This window comes from Cydia pomonella, chromosome 6, assembly GCF_033807575.1.
Source record: "Cydia pomonella isolate Wapato2018A chromosome 6, ilCydPomo1, whole genome shotgun sequence".
Lineage (NCBI taxonomy): Eukaryota > Metazoa > Arthropoda > Insecta > Lepidoptera > Tortricidae > Cydia > Cydia pomonella.
In genome coordinates this window covers 21,680,353-21,706,869 of record NC_084708.1, presented here as the reverse complement: position 1 = coordinate 21,706,869, position 26,517 = coordinate 21,680,353, and the positions used below count along the sequence as shown (strand labels likewise).

Genomic DNA, 26,517 nt, shown 5'->3' with positions numbered 1-26,517 from the left:
TATGCCGTTGAATACATCTATAATAACTGACTTAAAAAAAACATGTAAAATTTTATGATTCGCTCACCAAGTCATATATTTCTTACCTAATAAATATTAATAACAATCAAAACAAACTCACTTTAAACATCAACAATCTTCCAAAGCTTATCATATACAAGCAAATCACACAATAAAGTGAAAGCGCTATCTCACCAACATACAAGAATAAACTCTGTTTAGATGTGTCTAAGAGTCAATTTGGATTACACATGATACTAAAGGCAACCTCACTATGTTATTAATAAAATTGAGTCTGGTATTTTCATATAAAAATATTCTTTTGTCTGCGTTTCGCTGAATATACACAAGTTCCAGGTGAATGTGAGTAATATGTAAAACATTTGTACCGCGTGTAGTCAAGTTTTATTTGCTTGATTTACGGTTTCTTTGTATTATTAATATTATTATGTTTGGTAACAGTATGTGCAAATGTCATTTTTTTTAGTTACTAAACGGTCTGGCCTAGTGGGAAGTGACCCTGCCTATGAAGCGGATTGTTCCGGGTTCAAATCCTGGTAGGAACATTTATTCGTGTGATGAGCATGGGTGATTTCTATGTATTTAAGTATTTATAAATATTTATAATATGTTATAGTATATATATCGTTGTCTAAGTACCCGCAACACAAGCCTTATTGAGCTTACTGAGGGACTTAGTCAATTTGTGTAATAATGTCCTATAATATTTATTTATTTACTGTGATTTTTATTTTATAATCAAACCCCATTGTGAATGGTGCAGTTTATTAATTTAATTGCTTATTAGGATCACCAACAAAAGATACAATTCACGAACTATTATTTACATAATAAAACAGCACATTTATGATTGATTCACACTTAAACAAAAAAAAAACAATAATCTTCATTCGATGAAGATAAAAGATTAATACATAACTTCGCCTTAAGAGGTATGTATGCATGTCTATGTGTGCGCGCGCACGCATCCCATTACCTACACATACAAAGTCAGTAATAAACCAGCTGTGCCTCGGTACGATTGAGTTTCATTGCTCCCCACTCTACCCACATATATCTCAGTGGCGACGAGTCGTGTCTTACCCGCGCGTAACAAAAAAGTGACATGGAGCATTTTTTCGGAAATTTGTCTGTTTTCGACCATAATTCCCAGGAATGGGAGATTTTTCATAGTCGACTGTTGCAGTTTGTCAAATTAAATCAAGTGGGGGAAGACAAAAAGGGCGCGTTACTCTTAACGCATTTGTCAGATGAAACATACCGATTGGCAAGGAACCTTGTTCATCCTAAGAAGATTGAGGAAGTCAAGTTCGACGAGTTGGTGAAGGTACTCGATCAACATTTTACTCCGAAGCGCTGTACTTTCGCAGACCGTGCGAAATTTTACGCGGCTACGCGGGATATTGGCGAAAGTATCGAGCAATGGGCGGCTCGAGTTCGAGGACTTGCGGTGCATTGCGAGTTTGGGAGCGCGCTCGATATGATATTGAGGGACAGGCTCGTGCTGGGGTTCAGGGCAGGACCGGAGCGTGACAAGCTTTTCGAACAGGATGCTGCAACACTCACGTTCGCGAAAGCCGTAGAAGTAGCTCAGCAGGCGGAATGTGCAAGGAAGGTGAAGGCCTTACCTACCGTGACCGTTAAGGAAGAGCCACTGTACAAGGCGAGCATGGGCCGGGCGGGCCAAGCGGCCAGCCGAGACCAGCCTATGCGTCGGTGTAGTGTGTGCGGTTTGAAAGGGCATGAGGCTGATAAGTGTCGTTTTAAAAATTATCGTTGCCAAAAATGTCACAATAAAGGTCACTTGAAAAAGGTGTGTAGTGCGCGTGTGAACAACATTTCTGTTGAAGATGTAACTCCAGACGACCAGGATTGCAGTGACTGTCAGGAATGTAAAGTCTTTAGTTTAAGGTGCGTACACTATGATCCTATACTAATGTCTGTTGCCATTAACGGAAAGGAGTTTGATATGGAAGTCGATTCCGGTTCGAGCAGTAGCGTAATTTCAGATAGCATGTATCGAACAGAATTTTCAGAAACACAGTTAAGTAGTTGTAGTATGAGAATATGTTTCTACAACGGTCATAAAATCTTACCTCTGGGTTATTTTTCCACACAAGTATCATTTAATGGCATGACAAAGCAAATTTCATTTTATGTCATAAGAAATGGAGGTCCAGCCTTGCTTGGGCGAGATTTTATGGCCAAGTTCGGATTAGGTATATTGCCTATAAATAAAAATTACAATTTAAACTGTTCGTGCGATATAGATACCGATAAGTTGTTAAATAAATATAAAGAATTATTTAATGATGATTTGGGTTGTTTTAAATATGGCGAAGTAAAGTTACAGCTTAAACATGGTGTCAAACCGAAATTTTGCAAAGCTCGACCCCTACCTTTTGCACTTAAGGGTCCCGTAGAGGAGGAGTTGATGAAACTCGTGGACAAAGGAATATTGGTACCTGTCAATCATTCCGACTACGCGACGCCTATAGTACCGGTACGAAAGGCTAACGGTAGTGTAAGAATATGCGCGGACTATTCGATAACTATAAATAACGATGTATACATAGATACGTATCCGCTTCCCCGTATCGAAGAAGTGTTCGCAAAACTTAGTGGAGGGCAACATTTTTCCAAGTTGGATTGTAGTCAAGCGTACAATCAGTTCCGACTTTCCAAAGATTCTCAAAGGCTTACTACTATTAATACGACTAAGGGCCTGTTTATGTATACACGTCTCGTATTTGGATTGGCAAGTGCGCCCGCGATTTTTCAACGGGCGCTCGAAAGCGTACTAGCGGGTATCGAAGGGGTAGCCGTGTTTTTAGATGACGTGTGTGTAACGGGGCCCACTAAAGAAATACATCTGAAAAGGTTAGAGGAAGTTTTTAAGCGGTTCCAAAATGCGGGGTTGAGGTTAGGTAAAGATAAATGTGCTTTTTTTCAGGAAAGCGTCACATACTTAGGTCATATTATTAATAAAGACGGGTTACTGAAGTGCCCAAAGAAAGTTGAGGCAATTGTGAGTGCTCCTCGGCCTAATAATGTGACAGAATTGAAAAGATTCCTGGGTATGTCTAACTATTACCGAAATTTCGTTCCAAATGCATCATCTTTGCTAGGGCCTTTACATGAGCTATTGCGCGCTGACGCGCAATGGGAGTGGTCAGAGCGGCAGCAGGCGGCGTTCGAGGCGATGAAGCGCGAGCTGGCGTCAGATCGCGTACTCACACACTTTGAGCCGAGCGCGCAGCTGACGGTAGCTGTAGATGCTGGTCCCTACGGTCTTGGGGCAGTACTGGGTCAAATTGGCCCCGATGGCATCGAGCGACCGCTCGCCTATGGTTCAAGGTCCCTAACAGCCGGCGAGCAAAACTATAGCCAGCTTCACAAAGAGGCTGCAGCAATTGTATTTGGTGTGACACGGTTCCACCAATATTTATATGGTCGGCAGGAGCCTTTTATTTTGAAAACGGATCATAAACCGCTTTTAGCAATATTTGGCAAGAGCAACGGTATTCCTGTAATGACAGCGTCGCGTTTAATCCGGTTTGGCATAATTTTGTCAGCATATAATTACAAAATTAAATATATTACCAGTAAACAAAACGAGGTTGCGGATTATTTCTCGCGTATACCGACTCAGAATCAGGATCCGCAGGAGTCAGCACTTGAAGATGAGGAAATACATACTTTAAATTCAATGCAATTAAACAGTCTCCCGTTAACATATAAAGATATTCAGGTAGCGACAGCCAGCGATAAGTGTTTACGTACTGTACTTAGGTATATACAGTATGGCTGGCCACGTAAAATTAAATGTAGGAATATTTATCCATACTTTTTATGCCGTAACGAACTCGACGTAGAACAAGGTTGCTTATTACGAGGGCATAAGGTGGTTATTCCGGCGACTTATAGGTCTAGGTTGCTACAAGAATTGCACAAATCGCACCAGGGAATAGTCAAAACAAAAAGTAATGCACGAGCGCGCTTATGGTGGCCTAACATAGATAAGGATATCGAACAGCTGATTAATGCATGTACCGTATGCGTGCATCAGCGCGGCGCGCCCCCGCGCGCCCCTCCTTCGCCATGGGCCCGCCCCACCTCTGCGTGGCAAAGGGTACATATAGACTATTTCTCGGTGGGTCAAAGGTCGTTCTTAATAGTAGTAGATGCCTTTAGTAAATGGCTGGAATGCTTAGATATGGGGAACAATTTAACTACGCGGAATTTAATAATAAAATTGAAGTTTTTGTTTGCTAGGTTCGGTCTTCCAAGAGTTATTGTCTCGGATAATGATGCAAAAATAGCTTCTCAAGAATTTGTCGAGTTTTGCAAAATAAACGGGATACAATACCTTACGTCGCCTATTTACCACCCGTGCAGTAACGGGATCGCCGAGATAAATGTTCGCACTTGTAAGACGCAGCTAAAGTCCATTTTACAGTGTCACTCGTGTGCTCAGATCATAGATGAAAAGTTACAAGACTTTTTATTTGAATACCGTAACACTGCACACTGTACGACGGGTGCCAGCCCGGCTAAGTTAATGTTGGGCCGCGAGCTACGCTGTCGGCTGGACTTGTTGCGACCGCCGGCGCCGGCGCCGCGCGGAAACAATAATAAGGAAAATGATAACAATAAAAATGTTAGACGGTTCGAAATAGGTGACCTAGTGTGGGCCAGATGTTATGAAAACCGTAAACCTTGTTGGAAAAAAGCGTGTATATCTAAGAAACTTGGCAATAGAATGTATGAGGTAAAATTAGAGAATGATATTGTAGGTAAGAGGCATATCGATCAATTATTAAAATATACGAATGTGGAAACTGATCTGTTATCGTCAACTGACGTATCAACGTCAAATTCTGCCGATTACACACCTGTATCAGACCCTCTCACTTGTTCACTTGATATTCCAATTACGGTTAATGATCAATCGGACAGTACGGGGGAAGAGGTGAGAATCGCGGAGGGAGAGATGACTGAGACCGAGACTCCTATGAGTTCGAGTGAAAATAATCAGGTAGTTGAATCATCGGAGCATTCTGAGCAACCGGTGCAAGACAATAGGGAGGGAGTCTCGTCTGGCTCATCGCCTGCTCCTCAGCCTGGATGTAACTTAAGACCTAGGCTTAAGAAAATTAATTATAAGGTTTAGCAATTAAGTAATTTGTTGTAATTGTCCCCAGATTCCCAAATTAAGTCGGGAGGAGTTGATAGGTATGTATGCATGTCTATGTGTGCGCGCGCACGCATCCCATTACCTACACATACAAAGTCAGTAATAAACCAGCTGTGCCTCGGTACGATTGAGTTTCATTGCTCCCCACTCTACCCACATATATCTCAGTTGTATATCACATGATCGTCCATATAAAAAGAGAAAACGTTTTTCCACTTCTAAATATTTTCCGTTCTCCATGATTATTTTGTATGTTATTGTTACAATGAAAAACTAGGTTTATAGGTTACCCTTTTTTCAAAATTTGCTAATATAAAAAAAAAGATTTTTTTTATAAACGCGAAACCCATAAACCTAGAATATATTATGCTGAAGCGATCGATATCAAAATCAAAGTGATTTGTTAAGATTTAGTTAGTAGAAACCGTTTTCACCCGAAGTAAAATTCCATAGAAAAATTACCGTTATTTCGTTAGATTCGAAAAGCTATTCTTCCCTCTTAATACAGTAAAACCATCCAACTACAGTCCAATACTGCAACTATGATCACAAGTTCAAAAGATAAAGATAAAGATATTTTATTATTCAAGTAGGCATATTACAATGCGCTTATGAATGTCAAATAAAGCTACCCCGGCTCTAACCCTACACCTCTGACCCGAGAAGATTTAAATCTCCCCTCAATTGGAGGAGGATATCCCAATAAGGACCGGCAAGAAACGCGGCGGGACACATCTTTTCAAAACATTACATCTTTTAATTAACATGCATTAAAAAAAATACAATTTAAAAATCATGCAATTACATACAGTAGCTACTTTTCTAAAGAAATTAAGTATCGATACCAATGTTCCTTTTGGTTTTCTCTGAGTTAAACATAATTTGCCTTAGAACTACAAACATATAGTAGAAGGAGACACACCTGAATGAAAACATTAGAGTTTATTTCTGAACCATACTTGGGAGCTTTAGACTTAGTTGGGGGTTTTACTTTTACTTGGGCGAAGTTGGGCACAAATTTGTACTTCTCAAAACTTTAGTTTGGTGTGTTCATAAAAGGCATTTCACTGTCTTTTATTTAAAGAATTCGTTATTTGTTTAATTGAAAACACTAGATTCTATTTAATTGGCAAGGGAAAAGAGGAGAAGACAGGCTGTCATCAAGGCCGTGTCAAAACTAAATCAAACCCATAACAAATTGTTATATTAGAATCAACCTCCAGGTATCAAAGTTCGAATACCACTCCATCACTATCCAAGGCCCCGTCATTTCAATCAGATTGAACTCTACCTGCAAACCTTTCAGCTCATCTTCCAAATTACTCGCCAAGTTATTATTCTGACTATACTTCAGGCTGAAATATAGAGCTTTTCGCTAATTGGCATTCGGCCCATGCCGATATTTTCAAACCATTTTTCAGGCAAAGTGGATTAATGCTTGCCTATTCGTTCTCGGTAGGCTGGGAGCGAGCACTCGAGAGAGTCTGCTTTGACAATACGACATACTACCGCCAGTGATATTCGCACATATGATATAAATTATACGAGGTAAATACCAGATGTGGTCTGTAACACGAGCAAATAATTAAAACATAATATTGTGCTCTTCAAACCATAAAACCTTTGATTAACAACTTTTAAAAATTGTGAAGCCTGTAGACTTCTTATTTTTCATACAAAATAAATATTGACTTCAATGGACGCTACATTATTATGATTGGCGTTACTTGTTACGCTTTAAATTTAAGAAAATTCGCAATACATTAAAAAATCAAAACAGTTATTTTTAAAAGTTGCTGAACAAATGTTGGTCAGTTCGAGGACTACAGCCTACAGTTTATTTATTGATCCTGTTACAGGTCACACTCGGTATACTGAATAGTTATTACCTACCATAGGACCTACTACGAAATAAAAATAAAAATTGGCTGTTTCATTAATTCCGGGAAAAGATGTCAGCGTTTGTTACCAGAAAACTTTTCAACAAATTCGTGGTATTCACCTGAAATAATACATTCGAGTACTTAATTCACAAATTATTCTAACGTTTTATCTACATCATTTTCGTGGACACTTTTTAATCGAAGTTGCTGTCAATTTTAGTATTGTTTCCGGTAATTATGCAAATTTAAGAAAATTAATAGTCATTAGGGAAACGGTGGAAATTGCTGCCAAAAACTGCCGAGGGACTATATTCCCACAAGGGAAAGAACGCATATGTCCAAATAAAAAATACAGTAACTAAAGGTGTTAGAACTATTCAGGTAGAATGTGCAAGCAAGCGTGCAAAATATAATGTCAAATCTAAGCATCCAACTGATTCAACTGTGATGCTTGGTGATATTAACGTACTTCGTTTCCTTTACAAATGTCCCTCACATGTGCCTCCAGTTCGACTGAATTGATTTAGTTAAGTCTAACATAAGTCTTTTTTTATTTTATATGCAAGACTAACAAAAATGAGATCACTATTGTCTTAAAAGAATAAACGAATTGAATTGATTTTACATGTAAATAAATAAGTAATATAATTTGTGCAAAACTTAATTCTATATTTCTAAAATTGGGTTTGAACCGAAATATTTTTATTGTTGTCTATTCTCCTGTGTATGTTCTCGTTTCTCTCAAATTCTCTCTGCCGCAGAGGGATTTATACGTGAGTCTGCAAAAAATAAGTGTATTGACTTTGATCTATGGCTCGTCAAACCGACGCGATCATTCCCCTACAAATCTATTCCGGGCATGGCGTGGCAACAAGTATTAGCCATTGAATAACATTTATTTCCTTCCCAGATATTTTTTTGTACTTTTTTCTAGTAGAAGTGCCATTGTATAAGTAATTGCAAAATCAATAAAATACATAATACAATAATATTTCCTGATGAACCGCTATGAAGTGTTCCGAGCATTTCGCGAGTTTTTGGGTCACTCTGAAATTATTTTAGTTTTGTAACAAGACAACCCACTTACAATCCGTTTTAAAATTAGAATTAACTTTAATTGGTCCCAAGTTTTTTTTCTTTTAGACTAGTGTCTAAAAGAATGTTTGATTTTTAAATGTATTTCCTTCGCAATACCACCAATTAGAATTAGTTCTCGATATTATAACTGCTACATTCTTGAAATTCATACTACTAATCGTTTATTACATTATAAAGCATAAAAAACTCATAATAGTTTAACAAAATTGTTACAACCCATGCAGAGCATGCTAATTAGAGGAAAACTGCACGCGAGCAATAACAATGGCGGGCGAATGTTGCATACAGCGCTAAGCTGTGCAGTGCAGGCTGTCTATATTCCCATTGTTGGCTTCTCAGGAATACCTAATGTGACCCCAAGAAAGACTTTTTTTTGATTCAAGAATTTGGGACGCGTACCCCTGTGGCCTCGGCCACTGGAGAATTTGCATTTTTTTTCTTTAGCATATGACATCTATTTCAATTTATTTAGTCGGGTTTGTTAGAGTTTAGTGAGAATTCTGTACAAAGTAAATGTCTATGTTGAAGTTATACAAAGTAGGGCTTTGGGTTCACCTATTCTCGGTAAGGGGTTGAAATATCAATTCTGAAGATTGAAACACTTTGCTGTGTCAACCCTCGCTCCACCGTTTGTCTATACAATTGGCCACTAAATAAGTAGTATAGCTTCCCAATAACTGGGTATCAAAATTTGCTAGTTCAAATTAAACTCTCTCAAGTTGACAAAAAGTTGAAACTCAATTGGTTCGAATAAATAATGGCATGCCAACAAAATAGGTATGATTGCATTCGCTCCTCACACCTGAATGTCGTAATAACCAAATTGTTCAATGATAATTAACTATTTTAGAAGTTAATATAATGGTAGTAAATATAATATAGCATTTAATATTTACTACCATTTTATTCTTATTTTGCTCGACACGTCGACAAATCGTTCATGCGCTTTATAGTCGTAAATGAAATCTATACTTTCGTTTACGAGTATAAAGCGCACGTACTTTTGATATAAGTAACCTTACCTTAGTTTCTCGTTGACTTGCATAACATTTAAATGTACATCTGGTCTCCCGCGATACAGGCCTAGCCTAGTGCGGGTACTCCTGGAAACTCTGTTGTCAACCCAGTTATTCACTAACTCCTAAAAACAACTGTTGTATACTTTTTATGTGTCGTTTTTTGTGCAATAAACATATTTTTATCTTTTTTTATCTTATCTTTTACATAGTGTCATATTCATATACCTACCATCCTCAACTTCTAACATACGAGTATAATGTACCTGTCTACTATGAACACGATGGCAATACATTAAAGAAGTGCAATAAACGAGGTAAGAGTCAAGTCGAGTGTTGCAGTTCCTCGACCGAGACAAGGGATTCTCCCAGTACTGAGTTTGTATGGCAAGAACCGGGAATTCCCGGTTTCGGTGTAAAGGAAACCATAACTTGCCAAGGCCAAGGAACAAACTGGTGCAAATTGGAATAGCCAAACTCAAAATGATCTCGAACGGACCACATTCCTTGTCGATGAAAGTCTACAATAACTTACCTAGTCTTATATTAGCTGAAGAGAAGTACACGACTATTTGTTACAAAACTAAAACAATATTTAATATGTAAAGCTTTTTACACTCTCGAAGAATATATGGATGACGGATCAGAAAAATGTATTAGTTTTAAGTGTAAATTACACGTTTATTGCGTCCAAAAAATATATTTACACGATATAAATTAAATATTATATATTACGACATTTGACTGAACCATTTTTAGGGTTCCGTAGCCAAATGGCAAAAAACGGAACCCTTATAGATTCGTCATGTCCGTCTGTCTGTCCGATTATGTCACCACCACATTTTTTCCGAAACTATAAGAGCTATACTGTTCAAACTTGGTAAGTAGATGTATTCTATGAACCGCATTAGGATTTTTACACAAAAATAGAAAAAAAAATAACAATAAATTTTGGGGGTTCCCCATACTTAGAACTGAAAATCAAAAAATCTTTTTTCATCAAACCCATACGTGTGGGGTATCTATGGGTAGGTCTTCAAAAATAATATTTAGGTTTCTAATATCATTTTTTTCTAAACTGAATAGTTTGCGCGAGAGACACTTCCAAAGTGAAAAAAATTGTCTCCCCCCCCCTGTAACTTCTAAAATAACAGAATGAAAAATCTAAAAAAAATATATGATATACATTACCATGCAAACTTCCACCGAAAATTGGTTTAGATCTCTCTAGTAAGTAGTTTTTTTTAATACGTCATAAATGGTACGGAACCCTTCATGGGCGAGTCCGACTCGCACTTGGCCACTTTTTTTTAATAATGTTTTTAAATACAGAATATCGAAAATTGTATTATTTTTTCTCTAGGTTAAGTTATATTTTAAGATTTGTCTCGCCCTAGCAGGATCCATGCTGTACTTCATAATGTTGTTATTATATGTGAACACCTTGTAATACCATGGTTGTGTATAGAAAACTAGTACCGGAAGCTCTTCGTACCCGAGACTGTGAATTTTTCCACTTTTAATTTATTTCTAAACTTAAAGGATGATTCACGCTAGACTGGGCCGAAGCTTCCGGCGCTTCGTTTTCTGTGGAAACACCACGTGATAACCGATCAGTCGTCATAGAAAATGACGTGTCGGACGCCTCGGCCCGGTCTAGCGTAAATCATCCTTAATTCGTGCAATGCCTGAGTACACTCCCCAAAATGGATCTGATCGAACACCGATCGGCTTACGACTGACTTATGGTGTTCAAAACTCGGTGTCTAGGACTAACATATAGGTATGGTAAAAAATAGCAGTAACATAAAATTTTAAATTGTCTAGTGCGACGCGCGACAAAATTTTAAGTGTCTAGAATCTGGGACGTATTCTCTCTCGTCTTGCGTTACACGTTACGAAGCGACGCAGTAGAGTGGTTTGTCGTGTCAGCCCTGCGATTCTTTAGGCGGTGACAAGTAAAATAAAGACTGTTATTTAATTGTTGATTTATCCCTGTAACTAATCAAATTAGAAGAAATCCTCAATTCAAGTCTCATTGCCACCGTATAATCCTAAAAATTCTGCTTAAGGGAAAAATACGAAAACTACATTGTGGGCTAATCATTTTTATCGTTTTATTAAATATCTTATTGAGGCAAATAAAACATACTTATACAAATTATATTCAGCATCTGCGGGCATAGAATTACTGGAACATCACTGAGAATTTTTATTGTTTTATCCTCCTCCTGCTGAGGCACCTATAGAATATGCCTTTTATTCCATAGAATGAATGAATATTTTTATATGAATCAAACAAGTGTATATACACAGGTGTTACATTTTTGTTTTTTGGACGATCCATGTTTTGCTATGACTAGCGTACAAATATTTTTTTATACTATCTAAATTGCCTATGTATAAGAAATAAAGCTTCTAAAATATACTACGATATAAATTTAGTAAGTCATGCAATTCATGCAATTTTATACATAATGAATTTTACATTAGACTATATAATTAATTTTAAACAAATAAACTATCTAAACTTTAAAATTATCTAAAATAAAACTTTTCAGTTTTTAGATTTTTATCTAAATCTAAAATGGCCCCCCGGGGCATGATGCCGAGAATGCGGGCAGCATGTCCTCGCTGAATCGCTGTACTTAATTAAACTTAAATAAAATAAATTAATATTACGATTGGCGGAAAAAAATATTATTATTAATGAATTTATTGATAGAATAAAATTATATCATGAATTTTATTTTGGCAAGTTTTGATTTGTGAGCAGCTAGAGAATATAAATCAACACTATTTTACATTTTTTTACTACTTATAGGTAATAATTAAATAATAAATGATTATATAATATAATTAAATAATAAATAAAAATATTGTTTAAATCTGCTCGAGATTTCTTAGTGCCCCAGTTAACAATCAGGCCAATTCGAACGTGCACCTGACATCAAACCGATATTAGAATAATTTTGAAATCATATCATATTAATTGTCTATTCTATAGTTATACACAGTAGGGCTTTGGATTCGCCCAAATAAGATATAGAGATTAACAATTTCTATTATATTCTTGTCTCTGCTCCAGGGTTGTCACTAACTTGTGATACAACGCTCCAGGATGCCTGCATCGCCAGATTTAACGCGAAATTTCAATTCTCTGAAGCTTCCATTTTTAAATCCCTCAACTTATTTATTTAAACATCAACTGCCATTGTTAAGGCTTAAAGTAAATGTTTTATTTATAAGAGGTTTGAAATTACAGAACTCTAGTAGATTTCTCGCTTGCTATTAGAATGCTTTTTAAATTAGAAAGATATCGGAAGAAAGATAGCATAATTATCACAGGCAAGTGTATTTAGAAAGTAAGTTATCATTTTTTAATTAATTATTCCATTTTGTATGTGTTCTTATTTATGTTTTGCTGACTCAATTTTCTTTTGTGCCATTTTTATTTTGTTACTGTAATAATTTGTTATGATCATTTAAACTTTATATTATGTTTTTTTTGCAGCTGTGAAATAAATGATTTATCAAAATATCTATCAATTTGCAATGGATCTCTCTTTTGACAGCTGATCGATCATATCTTGTTTTCCATACTTCAAGGACAGCTTCAACTTGATCATGACGTGACACGTACGTGGTCGGCGTTTCTCACGTTGAGTGTGATTGTCCGACATTCCTGACTTTTGTATTGCTTTAATGCAATGGGTCGCATATGGCCATTTGATTCTCAAAATAAACTTGGCTAAGATGGTCGGCTCTTTATCATTTGTCACCATACTACGAAAGTGACGCATGATATGACGGGTGATAAAAATGCGACCATGATACTGCTGTTGGTCGTTTGATACCATTAATAAAAACTTGTCATCTAGCCTATTGTACATACAGCTCACCCCACGGCAAGTGTTTACGACCCAGTTAACGACGATATTACGCAAATCTCTGCGTAGGGACCCCCACTAGAACAAACTGTAAACACACCTCCTTGATGCATCAATGTCATTGTTTATTCGTAACAAATAATCTGTACCCCTAGTGTAAATTTGATCGACATCATAACGTGACGAACGCTTGCGTTAAGTCTCATTTTGTATAGGATTTTGAGTTTCCAAAACGTCCCGCTTGGCGCGCTCTTTCTAAATCCAATACAAAATGAGACTAAACGCAAACGCGTACGTCACGTTTCGAAATCGAATTTATTTACACTAGGGGTACTGAAGTATGTCAAAAAACTGTATACATAAAGTTTTTTTTTACGTTACACGTAATTATTTTTTGAAAATTTACCGAGCAGCAATGTACTGCAAACATACATAACATGACATTACGAGATGCTAGCTTTTCATTGTAACTTATAACAAAACAAACGTTGACAGTTACTTTAAATAGCTCGTAGCTCCTAACTTGTGTGTTGCTTTACTTTATATTGCGGGCTGAATTATTTGTATGGAGCTTGGTTCAAAAACCAACAGAAAAGAGAGTTAGGTATTTCTATGTTATTTATGTCGTTCTATGGGCACCAAGCAAAATTCCATTGCAGAACTGAGATATTTGCATTTTAGTCATAATGTCATCACCCTTATTACCTAGGCAATAGAGTCCAAGTAAGTAAATTAATTGCTGCAGGGGAGATCTTCGCGCACCGCTGCGAGCGCGGCAAGCCATTCGCCGCGCTCGCCCAGCGGTGGACTCTATTGCTTAGGTAATAAAGGTCATGACATTATGACTAAAATACAAATATCTCAGTTCTGCAATGGAATTCCGCTTGGTGCCCATAGAACGAAATGAATTATATATAAATACCTATCTATTGACCTAATTCTCAACTGTTGGTTTTTGGCCCGTTTTGACGCAGAATCCTTTATCTCAATAGACTAACCACCGTTTAAATATTCGTCCGTATTGAATTTATACACTGTATAAGTTACAGTTAGTGCTAGTGCTGTCTCTCGCGGCAGAACATTGCAGTATTCCCTATACTTAGTTAATAAATACGATAATACAATTAATAAAATAATTAACAGATACCTATATTGCTAGGTACATATAAGACAATAAGCTAATTAAGTAGATACTTTAATTTCATCAGCAAAAACATGCCTAACTTGTATTCCAAAGCGGTTTAATTTTCAGAGCTAAAAAAGCGCTAAACCTCCAGCGCTAACAAGGTAACGGGGTCGAGGGAGGAAACTAGCACTCTGTAAAATATTAAATTTAATGACCTGCTTTTGTCACACAGAGTTATTGCTCGGCCTCGCAGATTTCGCTTTAATTATTAAAACGGTAATTCTGTCCCTTTTCTCCTGAACTTGGGGGATTAATAATTGGAAGTTTTGTCTGCTCTGACAGCCCTTTTCCAAGATGGTCGGACGGGAATTCTCTTGTCAGCTCTGCGATGAATCACACAAAATGTCGTGGCGTTCCGGATTTTATTGTATTTTGGAATGTTAAGGTCAAAAGTCAAAAATTATTTATTGTTACAAGCTTTTATGTAAGTCTGTTTGGTAGTTGGTTTAGGTCAAATCATGCAAACAAGATTTTAACATGGAGGCCAATTCGTGCAAACAATTTGAGATCGACCTAAATGATGTCATATCGTTGATTCGATTGTTCTTGTCCATACATGTATCGGCGCGAGCGAGACGCATGGGCAAATGGTAAGAAAATTACATAATTTTGATGTCAAGATGTAAATTGGAATTGGCTTCTTCAAACGCGCATTAAATAATTAAGTATGAGTGTGGTGCACCGCGACTCATGTCAAGTTCTTATCGTTTCAATAACAAATCTAGTTGAGTTTTTTCTTGATATTTTTTTTTTATTTAGGTATATTTTTATTTATAAATTTGCACTTAGTTAAGTGCATAATAATGCTTAAAAACTAATTGACAAATTCAAATCCACAACGTATATTTAAGTGGAAGCTAAAGTTAATCTTGAACGCTCTGTAATAAAATAACACACTGAGATGTTAAGTGAGAATGGTTTAGATTAGTAGTTTACTAGGAGGCCAATGGACCGTAACATTTGACATTATAATGGCCAATGTACATTACAACGTACATAAAAATTGTAATCTAAATAGAACCCTTCATGAACCAAATAAAACAGTATTTCTATGGTTTCATTGATTTTTAAAACAAACAAAATTCGTTCCAATTTACTTAAAGAACAAGATTCAAACTAACAATAAGAAAACTTTGTATGGTGGACCTGACGGGTAGGCATGTCACTTAGTTAACATTCGTGCGTGAATTTGGCTCGTGGGTTCTTGTACTTTTTAACATGTTGGCGAGAGCGAGACGCCCGGGTGATTGAGGACAAAATGTACAAATTGTAAGTTTGAAGTGGCCTATAGGTTCATTTTGGCATTGCTTGAATTTACTTGTTCACTCCTTATATCAGACTATTTAAAAAAATATAAAAGTAGATGCAACACGATGTTTATCTTTAAAGCGCAGTTCTTAAAGCAGGTCAGCATTACCATAATCAAATACTAGACTCGCGTCCAATCGATACTGGCATGCTACGTAAAGATAGGAATATATTTCAGAAGTACCATTGAATTCTAAATTCAAAGTTGATTTCGTATCAAGTATGCTATTAAGCTTAGAAATAAATTAAAAATTGAAAAATGTACTGTCTTGGGTGGGTCTTGAACCCACTACCACTGGATAACACTTACGGTAAAGGTCGCTAGGGATGCCTAAAAGCCCATATGGTGATGATATTTGGGGTGTTGGGTGGCGTCTTGGTATCTGAGGGCCTACCGCGAATTACGTTCGACGTGTTGCCTCTCTGTCGCACTTGTAAATTCGTACGTTAGGATAATAGGGGGCCTACCGCGAAAATCGAAGTTCGTCAATTTCGGGCATTTTTCTCGGTCACTCTAATGACGTCTTAGAGAGAGTAAAAGAGAAAAATCTCCGCAATTGGCGAATTTCGGTTTTCGCGGTAGGCCTCCAGGGAGGCAACACGTCGAACGTGGTTCGCGGTAGGCTCTCAGAGATGGCAAAGCACTGGGCTAGCAATCCGGTAATATCATCACCATATGGGCCTTTGGGCACCCCTAAAGACATCTACTGTAAGAGTGTTACACTTCTTAAACGGCTACCAGAGTTTCCACTTATTTCAAAGTTGATGATAAAATCCACATATTCAATTAATCGAATTTAAACTAGCTTAATATTCAATTGAGTTATCAATACGATTTATTTAAGTCTTGGGTATTTATATATTACAATTTTATTACAATAAAATTTCAATCAAGTTCAATACAATTCTTCTTGTCGTCGCAAATGAGTCTTTTTGCTACTAAATAATACGTACATAGTTAGTACGTAAATAAATAAATAATTTTTATAGGACATTATTACTCTAACTATGTTTCACCGTAAGGTCAATAAGGCTTGTGTTGTGTGTCTAAGTAAACAAAGGTATATATAATAAATAAATATTTATAAATACTTAAATGCATAGAAAACACCCATGACTCGGGAACAAATATCCGTGCTCATCACACGAACACATTAGGCTAGGTTAATTTACTTCAAACTTATTACTTAGAAGCTAAAAAAAGAAAAGAAAAACCTCGAGCAGGCTATGCACAAAATGTAAAAAAAAAACAAATGTTACACCTATGGCCACCTCCTGTCTCCATCATCAGATCAGCTCGATGGTATCATAATATTTTATTGTCACCTGATTTACATTGTTTGCAAATTTTTAGCTATATCGGGAAATGGGTTCAATTTAATTTGCAAGATTTGATTACAGCCAACGCGACAGGTGAAACTAAATAAAAGCTTGTAATAAAAAGAAGAAAAAAATATGAATATATTAATAGAATACTTTCATGACAACATATTTTACAAACAAAAACTCTTAAAGCACAAACTTCGAATGCGAAAATTGCAATTGAAACCTTATTTCTTCCGTTTAAAGTTGTTTTTACGACAATCTCTAATGTACGACTTTGCGACAGTTACCATAGAATGGCAATGTAGGTGAAATTGTGAAGCGAAGATCGATACCTGCCTCCCCTGGGACACAGTGTAGATTTATTTATCAGTACATTTACGATTTCTGTATCACGGATGCTAAAATAAACATCACCTAGCCGGTCTAAAAGAACCCGGGTACCCGTGATACCCGTCTCAGGATGTGAGTACCTAACACTAAGTATTTATGCGCAAATTAGGTATTTCAATTCTATAGACTACGAGGGCGCCTTAAGCGCCGCAATTTAACGTCATCTGCTGCACTTATCAACAAAAATGGATAACCAAAAACTGATAAACAGTTAAAGTGAAAATAATCAGATCTGCCTTGATGATCAAGTACAGTCCCCATCAGATATATCGGAGCGGCTAAGGCGATCTCAAATATCTGAACACGCCTCTATTGTCAAGGCGTCAGAGTGCATGTTAGATAGATGTGATGGCAATACAAGTTCCACAGTTTTATACTACTAAAGTACTTTGCCAATCATGTACCTATTGCTTGTTTTTGACGGAAAACAGAGTCGGTCGGACGGACAAATTCTGCCCTATTACTCTTTACCCTTAAGGAGCAGTTTGATCCGCTTTGTTTGATCACAATACGGCTGCCATAAAATTAGCAATTTTGAGGCCTTTATTTTCTATAAATTTCTAGACAAAGACCACATAATATATGGCCTTTGCAAAGCTATCCTACCATGCACTTCACACGTAGCCACTATGATATTAATGCTCTTATGTAGGCTCTAGAAAATCCTGCCGTTGCCGTTGCGTCGGGAACAACGACATCTTTGGGATAATTTGAACAACAAACTATACACAGCCTCACGAGTCAAAATACTGCGTCTAACTTATCGGTGCAAGCAGGGGGCGCCGCCACAGTCAGAATAACCAATATCTTCGCACCTGTCGCCTTCAAAGAAGTTCCAGATAACAGCCTGTTTGGATCCTCATAAAAATAACTTTTTAATTTAAGGTATTGAAGACGCCTCGAGAACTTCAAACTTGCCCATGTTTGGGTTTGTGATAATTGAATTTGGAAATTTTCGTATTTCTAGACGATCGTGGAATGTGGTTGGAGTGTAAAGTGATTTTCTTTGGCTGGGGATTCTGAGTGCGGTGGTCTCGGTACGTGGCAGGAGTGCGAAATGATCTGATCTTATATCAGACAGAAAGTTCAGGGGGCCTAGTCTAATTTTTATTCGTCAGGTATTTGTCAATATACGATTTTCATCTTGGCGAGTTCCATTCCTGTTGTCCAACGGACTTCGAATTTCTTGCCGGTCCCACATTGGGATACTCTCCTATAATTTAGGAGGAATTTAAATCTTCTCGGATCAGGTGAACGGTTAGAGCCGGCGTAGCTTTATATGACGTTCATACGCACATTGTAATATGCTTGAAATCATATTTAAAAAAAAATTTAGACCTTTACACCCTGCAGTGTTTTGAATCGATATAAACGCGTTTTTAACAACATCGACAGTGTTTGAATGTAAAAAATTACTGTGATTCTATCGCTACTGCATCGAGACTGGATCACTATTTTACGACTGAATCTCCATCATTGCTAAATTTGCAGTGTGTAAAGGCCTTTGGAACGATTAATATTCCTGAGTGATCAAAGTTATCGAATTAATAAATGGGTGGGTGTAGTTCCATTCATACATTTTATTAGAACGGAACGATCCTTTTCATGCTGGAGTAAACTGGATTTTTTTTAAATTCCAGTGATGTGCTTATAAACTTTGTGGACCAAATTAGTGTCACCAAAGAAGTCTGCTTTGTGCTCACTTTAAACAAAACGTGGGACATTTATGAAATGATCCAGACTTGCTTTTTAAATGTAGTTGTTTAATTTTGTACTTTGGCGAAACATTTCTTAATGAGTGTACAGTTTAAAATAAAAAGGAAAAATTAAAAATAAGAGTGGATTGCAATCATTCTGGATATTATAATAGGTAGTCGCTCTAACTAATTGAGCTGCAAAATATAAAATATTTTATCTTGTTGATAATAGTAATAAACTAAGAAGTCTACAGAGACAAAACAAATATTGTTAACATATATGGCACTAGGCTGTATACATATATATATTACCTAAAATATTAAATGATTTGCCAGAAGATGTTCGTGTAAAGTACTTAAATGGTAACCATATAAAAAAAGTTATTAAAATGCACTTAATGAAATCAAACGACCGAAGCTACTTATACTAAGAATCCTTCAATGTTTTTTTTAATTAGATATAAGACATTAATATTTGTTATTTTTTCTCTGAACTCCCCATCGGCACACAAACCTCCTCAAGGTTTTGCCTACTATAGGTCTTCTATTAAATTCTAGACTGTAAATTGTTTGTTTATTCAATAAATTAAAAAAAAATTGACCGAGCGTCATCGAAGGTCTCAGTTTCAGTTTGGACGAAAATGTTTTCATATGTCCGGATGTTCTCCTTTGCAGGTCGCATTTTTCAACCGATTCTCTAGGAATTTTGTGAGCAGCTTTGATAGTTAGATAAAAAAAATGCCGTTTTGTTTTGAGGAAAATGTTTAATGATATAGATATATAGACCATTGTGAGTTCGCTGTAATAATGACTAAAGTACGTTTTATTACTCATAAAGCAGTTTTAAATTAGTGTAATATTTTAATTACTGTAATTTTCACAAACGCAAAAAAAAAATTTAAAAAAAAATTTTTAGGGAATATCACAGTTATTACCCTGATGCGAATCAGCACGTGGCTCTGGTCCGGGCATATTGGAGTGACTCACGAATTCGCATGCAATATGAAGACCGCTTCTACGTGTCGCTAAGGACAAGATTGATTTATATATACAATAGGTAAATAGAAATAAAACAACTCGGTTAGTATAAATCAGATTGCTTTAATTTATTTTAGTTTTATACAAATCGAATGCTACTTATGATAATCAATTTTAACGAATAAACATTTTACCCGTCGAATTATTTATTTTACAAATTTACCTTTGTATCATTTACTTTGTCAACTATTATAAAAACCTCCATAGGGGCTTTGTATTACAAACTTACATTACACTCGGTTGTATTTATTCAACTTACTGCAGTCGTGTTTTATTAACTTTAATTAATTATTTCACAGGCTTTATTATCCCTGAGAACACAATGTGGAGTGATTCATGCAGAAAAAAGCGATAAAATAAATTACGTGTTGGTCTAAATTTAGTATAGTTAGTGCTTATGACCAAATAGACTTCCAAAGATATTCGTTTGGCTACAAATGATCTTACCCTGTTTTCAGAGCCTACAGAGTACAGTGAGCAACAAGTAAGCTAATAGAACTAACACACCAGGTGTAATGTTATAGTTTCAATTTGTACCCTTTCATAATTAAAGTGCAAGCAAGCGTGTTAACTAAGGTATTTAAGACATACAACTTTGTTTAATTCCTTGCTTGAGCTAGTTTCTTAATCGTGTCTTAAAAATTACCTTTAAAATGAAAGACTAGTGCACTGCCCCTTCTAAATAATATGACCTAATAAGTATAGTAAAATTATTAAAATTGTATGAAACAGATTCGTAAGACTTCTTATAATATGTACCCTTTTAGTTTAAAAAAATGGTGTGTTTTGTGGAACGTGGTTGAAATTTAAAATATTTTATATTGTTATAAAAATCTAAGCCTCATCGCTAACGAAAACTTTCAAATTAGTACAACATTACTACGTGAAATAGTTTATACTATTTGCACGTTATTGTGTTATTAAATAAGTTTAGTTACAAAATAACAAGATATCTACACAAAGACAGCCGAAAACAGAAATCTCCAATAATTATAGTATTGAGAATCGTTCAGATGTCTGCGAGCGATAGCAGCCAATACGACTTAATGGGATAGCTCCTGAGATCCGTCGAATAACAAATGGGGAACGGTCTAGCTTCATTAAACAGGCAATATGGCCTACCGGCCTGATTCGAACTGTGAAAATTTCCTGAAGATTCTATATGGATTGGATATGTCAGAAAAGTGACGTGTTTGTTTAACGGAACGTCACTTTTAACACTGACATATCTAATCCATATCTTACATTTAGCAAATGTTTGACGTATCTTAAAGTTCGAATCGGACCGTTCGTCAGACGGGTTCACTCAAGTCACTGTCCAACTATCAAATTTTTAGATTATGACAATGTAGTTCGAGGGTTTGAGGGACAATTTAAGCAGAAAATAAATATACTTGTGCCATTTTCAATTTTTGTAGTTACTTTTTGATTAGATGTAATGCATAATAAAGAGTTATGGCCCCGTAGCACGGTCGCATTTTGATCGTCTGTCGATGTGACGGGCATAATAACAGGCAATATAAATGCTATATGCTGCGACAGCGGAGTCATACATATTTTATACATTTATAAAACTCACGTGAAAAACATTATAGTGTTTTTTTATACTACGTGAAAAACATTATTGTGTTTTTTTATACTACGTCGGTGGCAAACAAGCATACGGCCCGCCTGATGGTAAGCAGTCTCCGTAGCCTACGTACGCCTGCAACTCCAGAGGAGTTACATGCGCGTTGCCGACCCTAACCCCCCCCCCCCCCCTCGTTACATTAAAAGTAATAACTAGAAATAAGCCCGATCTACGAAAATGCATAGGTACACAGCACCTGCACAGCGACCTGCAAATTTGCGTGAACACATTATGAATGGAATTCACTCATTAAATGTCAAAATATGAATTTTATAATCGTGAGAAGCCAGAAAAGCTTTGTCGCTTCAGATGAGATTAATAAGTCGAGTCATACCGTTATGACTCAACTTATCGAAAATGAAAATGAAGTCTCCATAGACTTCGAACAGTCTGTTTAATTTATTACAGCTTCTATTAGTTATAAAATTTCAGCCACGTTCATTGTAAGAGTTTATTGTACAAATAAAATAATACATATTTATTTACTAGTTCTCTTGTGTCAGAGGCCAAGATCCTTTTTGGGTCACTGATCCAGTGAAGTAAGTAAGTATTTATTAGTATACAGCGTGAGTGATAGAGAATGTACATTAGAGTCCAAAATACCTGTTTCGAGATTAAAGCATTTAGTTCCCTATTGTGCAGTGATGAATAATGTTTTCAGGACATACAAAGTGAACTAGTTTATATAAATAATTTTGTTAATAGACTTTTGGTATGATTTTTAAGGTCAAAGCTAAAGCAAATGTTTACGAAATAGCCTACAGGTTAACATATTGTTATGTCAAAGTTCATTTTCAAAACTGATTTGGGTTGTCATTTTACTAAAAATAATGTTAAGAAAAACCCTTAAATTCATATTTGTATGCCATTTAAACACCATGAAAAGATTTGTGTATATTTAAATATAGACATATTTGATTACGGTTAAGTGTATAGTGGTTCCTTAGTGTTGAAGCGAAATTCGGAAAGAGTTGGTGCTGTTGCCTAAAACAAGACGCGAGTTGAGAGAACAAGGCAGGAAAGCACTGATTACTAAATTTGGCTAAAGTTTATATGATTTGGCCTTTCAACTTCTAACACTTAAATACAGTCCATGTGCAAATTTCAAGTGTTTGTAACTAGCGTTCGAGCTATAACATGCAAATGCATGAATCATTTTAAAGCTGAAGTTATTTCTTAAAATAGGACAAATCACAAAGACCTACTTAACTTGCGCTTACTGGCAGTGTCATATTATTCTTAAGTCTTTATAAAAAAAAAGATAACAAAGTAAACTATACGAATTTGGCAGGCCCCATTTTGCGTGATTACAAAATGGCTGACGCCGCATTACCGAGCGGGAGACTGTGAAGAAATTCCGGGAGATGCGTATCGGACGCGCGCCTGTTGCCTACAGTTTGTGTACTTTGCGTCAAGAAGGTTATAACTTGCAAAGAGCTGTAAAACTTACATTATATTGACTTGTTGTCTCTTATGAAGGAAAGCTCGTAAAGAAAATTCCTTCCAAGGTTTACCACGCTTCTATTAAACCTACATGGAAAGGCAAATCTCGTACAAACTTCGCCCGTAACTTGAAAGTTCTCCCATGAATATACCTCGGCGGTCGAGCTTAAAACATTAAAACTTAAAAAGAGAATTTGTAAAGTCTGCAGATGAAAGTGTGCGTCAGTTCATTTCTGTTTAGTTGTGACCCGGTCCAAAGCAGGCGTTATTTTATAGCATTAATATTATTTGTAGATAATTTTCTACTCGCGTTTAAAATTCAAGTTGAAGACTTATTGTGAGAGTAGGCTTGGAGACCAATAGATGTTTTCAAATAGCGTTTAATTTCATTAACGTCTAATTTTACATAACTAATGTTCAATAAAGGATGTAAGTCGCTATTTTTATCCAAATGCAACTTAGCAACGATTATTTTTATGGTCGGTACTTAATTTAAGACGATATTACATAAATTTACGAGTCGACTCCCACAATCTGTCCTTAACTCTATTTTAATGAGACATTGGGCCGCAACCACAAGAATTATAATCGTTTCACAACCTCATATTTTTTTAAACAAAATAAGCTTTTAAGACTGGCTGATACCCCGTCGTGGCGACCCGATGTCCCGACAACATTAACATTAAATTACTTGTTAACAAAGACCCTAGTTCGTTTTTTTATTATTTTTACAATAAAATCCTCAACGTCCTTTATTTATACCCCTATAAACCAACTTAATGTATCATTTATAAACCCTAACGTTTGGCACTAACAAATCTAATTAAATATATATATATCAATTAATTTTACAATTTCATTTTTCCTTATTATTAATTAATTTCGACAGAAATAGGTAGGTAAGTACAGTGTTACTTTTACACATCATTTAGGATAGTAAAACATAATTTTGAAAAGTATAAGGTTAATTAAGACATTTTCATACATAGGACTACTTATATAAGCTTAATACATATAGATAATTAAAATGTTGTAGTTTTTGTAAGAAATACATATTATACGGAGTTAAAATTTGCTTTCATGATATTAGTTGAGCACCACGCGATCAATTCAAAACTATATTGAAATATATAAAATGGACTAATCGAACAAATTTAATCCTACATGAAAGTTATAAAATAATATTAAAGTACTTTAAAATATACGCTAAATATGAACTAGGTATTAAGTCATATTAACAAACACACATAAATCAAATAACCATTCAACGATCCTACTAACGTTGTTCGATGATAAACACAAAACGATTTCTTATTTTAAATTGTATTAGAAAGAACACACCGAGATGCATAAAATTTTATTCTAAACTAATGAGCTTCCTTAACATATTTCCTTTATAACCATAGCCTTATTTTTATTAAGGGACACGACATTCACTAGGCTATCACGACATCTATAAGAGCGAAATTGAGGAACGGACATAGATTAAGACGTGAATTAGTGTTATTTTCATTAAATAATACGACTATTATACGATATAGTTTAGTTGCTACGATACGTGCTAGAGGGCGAAAAGTACTACGGGAGCGTGGCGAGCTATTGCTGCGCGAGTTGCTGCAACCGCTGCAGTGCATAAGGTACACGGGTCGACGGCACTACCTACTGGAGAGTACAGGGGGCCTACCGCGAAAACCGAAATTCGCAAATTGCGGGGATCTTTCTCTTTTACTCTTACTTAGACGTAATTAGAGTGGCAGAGAAAAATGCCCGCAATTGACGAACTTCGATTTCCGCGGTTATAGCCCAGAGCGTGCTGTGAAGAAAGTCGTTTACCATCGAAACAGATAAACCATTATCAATTTTTTCTTTCGTGCTGAAACTAGTTAATTACAATAAATTCGCAATTCGTACCAGTAACTGTTCCAAAATGAATAATAATTATTTTTTGCTGCATTTTTTGGTATTATGTACAAATACACACGTTAATATTTGATAACTATTATGTACATTATTGATAAACGTTTCCCAAATGCGTCGCCGCCGCGCTCGCTAGGTCGCTAAAGGGACTAGGTAGATAAAATAACCACTAGAATGCTCCTAGTACTTCGTGTCGTGCTTACGCTCAATGACTCGAATAAATTTGAATACGTTCCAATTCATCTACGTCCTTAATACTGCGGTTATGCTCACTTACACAATTGAGATGTAATTGATGATTTTACGTTTATTTTATGTTTTTCTTTTACAATAATTTTAACTATCTACCATTACTTTGGTTCCATCATGTTAATTGTTTATTTTGTATCAATTCCACGACTTAAACAATTCCTGGAGCTCCAACGGAAATTAAAGGTAAACAAGTGAACCGAGATCCCGGATATCCGCGTCGCGTCGCTCGTGACGCGTACTCGCGTATAGATCTATCTTAAAACATAACCTTAACGACGTATTGTAAGTCGAGTCTACCAATATTTGATCCTTTATGTTATATACACGTTACTTACTACCCTAAGGTAATGTCATCATCTGTGATCCCTCATTTGCTTAAAGGATTACGACCCAAGCGGGCGCCTCGTCCCTCTCGCCTCTAAGATCCCAATTCCAAAATTAACAACTATCTTAAACGCCAATACAAAATATATATGTCGATTGTGCATGTATTAAACTGTATTAAATAAATAATTTGTCAGTAAAATTCTTCAATATCAGTTGTATATTTCGTAAATTGTTTATTAAAAATTTTAAAACAAAAATCTATGCCGCACGGAGCCAAACCTTTCGAGCGTTCCTTTAAAACAATTCATTAAATCCTCTTTTACCTTTAATAAGTAATATTATTACATTTTTAACAAATTATAACTGTCAACGTTTATCTGTATAACATCCTAGTCAACATCACAATCATTTTATAATTATGTCGGACTTACTACGTAACGTATGTTATTTATATTTACCGTCTTTCGACTTGGTTTAGGGACCGTGTGCGCTTGAACCACGTATTTAGATATAATATTATACAGTTTTAAAATTAGACGTATCCACTGCGCCACAGACAGGTAACAATAATAGGCGCACAGTAGTAGGTCAGAATGAGATTACAAAGGTGTCGTCAGATTGACCTATTACACTGTTCGACGTGGCCGTTTTGATAGGGGCGCAGGGTATCGTAGACTACGTTAAGCATAGTTCTCTCTCGGTGCGTGGGGCGCGTGCGTCCTCACTGTACGATGATGTGCGGCGCAGACAGCAGCACCGCCACCGTCGCGATGATCGTGAACAGGCTGAACACGAACAGGCAAAACCTGTGGGAAAACGTGTCAAGTCAGATCATCATAATAACGGCCCAATTCGAAGAATGAGATACGAAAACGACAAGTTCTGTTTTAGATAAGTT

General features: G+C 36.1%; 2 protein-coding genes across 9 annotated transcripts in view; one reads left to right on the top strand and one right to left on the bottom strand.

Moving 5' to 3' along the window:
- Positions 1-1,052: 1,052 nt before the first annotated feature.
- LOC133518569 (uncharacterized) lies at positions 1,053-13,930 on the top strand. Its single transcript, XM_061852231.1, has 4 exons — positions 1,053-3,542; positions 4,091-4,214; positions 4,981-5,150; positions 13,851-13,930. The coding sequence occupies exons 1-4, from the start codon at positions 1,127-1,129 to the stop codon at positions 13,928-13,930; spliced, it is 2,790 nt and encodes a 929-aa protein (XP_061708215.1). The 5' UTR covers positions 1,053-1,126.
- Positions 13,931-20,093: 6,163 nt separating this feature from the next.
- The window catches only part of LOC133519278 (neuronal acetylcholine receptor subunit alpha-7), a 185,110-nt gene continuing 178,686 nt past the window's right edge, over positions 20,094-26,517 (bottom strand). For all 8 annotated transcript variants that reach the window (XM_061853290.1, XM_061853293.1, XM_061853297.1 and 5 more), the window contains one exon: positions 20,094-26,425. In XM_061853290.1, the coding sequence (XP_061709274.1) occupies positions 26,341-26,425 (85 nt within the window). In that variant the 3' untranslated portion in view covers positions 20,094-26,340. The remainder of the gene's footprint in view (positions 26,426-26,517) is intronic.

Bases quoted from the DNA above. Each gene is read 5' to 3' on its own strand.
- LOC133518569 (XM_061852231.1), top strand. From the start codon at position 1,127: ATGGAGCATTTTTTCGGAAATTTGTCTGTTTTCGACCATAATTCCCAG. The intron at 4,215-4,980 runs GTAAATGGCTGG...TCAATCGGACAG, and splicing joins AATAGTAGTAGATGCCTTTA to TACGGGGGAAGAGGTGAGAA. The intron at 5,151-13,850 runs GTAACTTAAGAC...TAATTGCTGCAG, and splicing joins GCCTGCTCCTCAGCCTGGAT to GGGAGATCTTCGCGCACCGC.